Genomic DNA, 3,006 nt, shown 5'->3' on the forward strand with positions numbered 1-3,006 from the left:
AAGCTCCACGAAGACTATGCGGCGCTCCAGATCCAGAATGCAAGGAGTCTTGCCTAATTGTACATGTGTGTCTTGCGCATGCCACTGTGTTGGATGCATTTTACCGTCAGATCCAGGGTCGTCCTCGATTTATTAGTGCAGCAGGCGACGGTGCACGCTTTTTACACGCTTGATTTTTCCATTTTACGTAAAGCTACGAAGCACGAGCGCTGATGCTTTGAGTGCTCTATCGCGCGGCGACTCGATCACAGAGACGTCTTAAGTCAAGGTGCTTTTTACGCCAACGAGATGGTCAAGAGTGCTGTTCATCACGCCGCCTGTCTACCAGAGCCACCAAAATCCACCGCTTCGGGATACTAGTAGGTTAGGATTGAGCGACTGCACGAGCGACTATACGCTTGGTGAGGCGGCGATCGAGCGGGGCGGGGCGCTGGCTTCCCACGACGACATGTGCTTGGTTGCATTGCGACATCATTGCAGCGTGCTATCTGCAAATATTCGAGCGCGGTACGCACGACAAAGTGATTTGTCGGTGTCGGTTGGATGCCACAGCGGTCATTCGAGTACGATAAAAGACGTAAGAGTCAAACACTAGTGTCGTTAACACAAATTAGTCAAACCACGACATGCCCGCGCCGTTGATCTTGAGCTGGTCGGCGTGATTGTGGTGGATGGAAAACTGACGCCGGAGGAAGAGCGCGTTGTATGTCAAGAAGAACGTCTTCTTGGCCATGGGGACCCCACGGGTGCTTTCGCGGGCGAGGCGGGCCGCGGCGAGCTGCCGTGCCCGCACCTCTTGGGCCAGACCGCGCTCCATCTCATTCTCGAGTCGCGCAATGACTTCGTCGATGGCAAGCTCGAGGAGATCGTGGATGAACGAATCCATGACGCCGTCGATGAGGATGTCGGCGGCCGTGCTCGCCATGCTGAGGAGTTCACCGCCAATGGGTACGAGGAGGAGGCGTCCGACGTTGACCGCCGCCATTTGGTCTGAGAGGTTCTGACGCATTTCTTCCGAGATTGCGCAGTCGTGCACGGGGGCTTCCCACGCCATGATCTTGACGGCACTCTGCCACGTCGGGCAGTTGAAGCGCTCGCCGGACGGGATGAGCAGCGTCTTGCGGTAAACGAGGGATGGGTGCGGCATTGGAATGTACGTAAAGACTACGACAAAGATGTCGTGGTGTGTGTCGTTGCGGATCTTGATGCCCATGCTTGTGGTCGTTGCTTTCGGTGGCCAATTCGGAAATGCGTTCGACAACGCCGACGATGTTCAAGGATATGAATCCAATGGATGTGCCTTCTCGCCGACGCGTCGGTTGAGGAAGAGCTGCGGCCGATGATAACTACAGGTGCGATGGAGTCATGTCAAGAATCCGTCGCACTGGACGGTTTGTAAACCCCTCAATTCCATGTTTAGCGTTACAAACATATGTACCACATCGCAGGATTCGAGGGTCCCAATCGATGCACTTTTGTTTGGGGACTATACTTCCAGTCCGGCAATGGACGACTACGGCACGAACGCACACCAGAGGCAGCACAGCTACTAAAAGAGCGGCGGTGCCTGCGCTGTACACTATGTAGCGTCGATCGTACTCCTGAAGTGTACGCTTATAGTACGAGTTTTTGACGGGCAAAAGGTCCTTCTGATACACTTGTCATCGCCATAGACTGGCCAGTGTGTCAGAAAACATGTGTTTGTGGCCAACGAGCACGTGCAGCGAACGAGCGCAACTGATCGCAACGCCTCGCTTTCGCTTTTTATTTAATTCCAGATTCAGTGGGTCCGAGACAAACGACGAATCATAACCCAAATGGAGTGCACCAAGTGTACGCGCCGAGACAACCGCTGCGAGCTCCTCCTCATTCGAGTGCGACGTATTTTAGTGTCCGATACCTCGAGTATTGTTCCTGTACGAACGCACCTTGGCCTTGGTCCCTTGGCATAAGCAAGGCTTTCGCAGATTGTACTGGGCGACATAACCGCACTCCCATACAGCACTTGGTCAATATTGAATGATACTTGGCGTGCTAGAGATGCATGAGTTGCACGGTTGCACTCGCTCGCTGCGCGTGCTCGTTGGCCAAAACCACATGTTTTCTGACACACGCGATCGACTGTTGTACAGGTCCCCGGCGTTAATGGAGTGTTATTAATAGTGATGGCGCATGGTGATGGCGTGTCTGTATGGAGTGTATCGTCTTCCTTTGCAATGCGACCACAATAACGTGAATCATCGAGACAAGAATCCAGTCACCGCTCTCGAGATCTGCCGTCTGGCTATGACGGTGTTGCCACTGCGATAACTTGGATACTGTGGCTGGTGCAGGGCCACAACCACGTACAACAATCCTGGCGCTGCACTGCCTCTGCTGCGTGATACACTGTATTAAAGTCGTTTGAGAGCTCAGATTTGGGCAAAAATGTCGTCCAAACGCACTGCGCGTAGTTTTTGTGAAACGCGATCCTCCCCAAGGGAATCTCGAGTACACAACTCAATGATGGATCGCCCTTTCGAGTCATCCTAGTATTAGTAGGGTCCTTGACCGACGTTAAAAAAAGTGTTGGCGCATGCTGGCTTTATAATTCAAGTCGAGGTCAGCAAACCGTCAAGTGCGACGGATTCATGAGAGTGCATCATTCCGTCTCACCTATCATCGCTCTTCCTCAACTGCCTCTTCTGCAAGAAGGCCCATCCACTGCATTCAGATCTTTGCACATCGTCTGCGCCCTCATCGCCAAACCTCATTTCCGAATTGGCCACCGAAAGCAACAACCACCACCACCACAAGCATGGGCATCAAGATCCGCAACGACACGCGCCACGACGTCCTCGTCATTGTCTTCACGTACTTCACGACGCCGTTCCCGACGCTGTACTACCGCAAGACACTGCTCATCCCGGCCGGCGAGCGCTACAACTGCCCGACGTGGCAGAGCGCTGTCAAGATCTACGCGTGGGAAGCCGACAGTAGCAACGGGTCCCAAATCAAGGCGTTCCT

At 53.6% G+C, this 3,006-nt stretch overlaps 2 protein-coding genes across 2 annotated transcripts; one reads left to right on the plus strand and one right to left on the minus strand.

The window, feature by feature from the left end:
- Window positions 1-620: 620 nt before the first annotated feature.
- SPRG_17917 (hypothetical protein) lies at window positions 621-1,213 on the minus strand (the record flags this gene model as incomplete). The annotated part of the gene is made up of 1 exon (XM_012357332.1): window positions 621-1,213. A coding segment is annotated over one exon (593 nt), but the record flags the coding sequence as incomplete, so codon positions are not given.
- Window positions 1,214-2,797: 1,584 nt separating this feature from the next.
- Window positions 2,798-2,985, plus strand: SPRG_17918 (hypothetical protein; the record flags this gene model as incomplete). The annotated part of the gene is made up of 1 exon (XM_012357333.1): window positions 2,798-2,985. A coding segment is annotated over one exon (188 nt), but the record flags the coding sequence as incomplete, so codon positions are not given.
- Between the last annotated feature and the right edge of the window lie 21 nt (window positions 2,986-3,006).

The sequence above is a fragment of the Saprolegnia parasitica genome (assembly GCF_000151545.1).
Source record: "Saprolegnia parasitica CBS 223.65 unplaced genomic scaffold supercont2.857, whole genome shotgun sequence".
Taxonomy (NCBI): domain Eukaryota; phylum Oomycota; class Saprolegniomycetes; order Saprolegniales; family Saprolegniaceae; genus Saprolegnia; species Saprolegnia parasitica.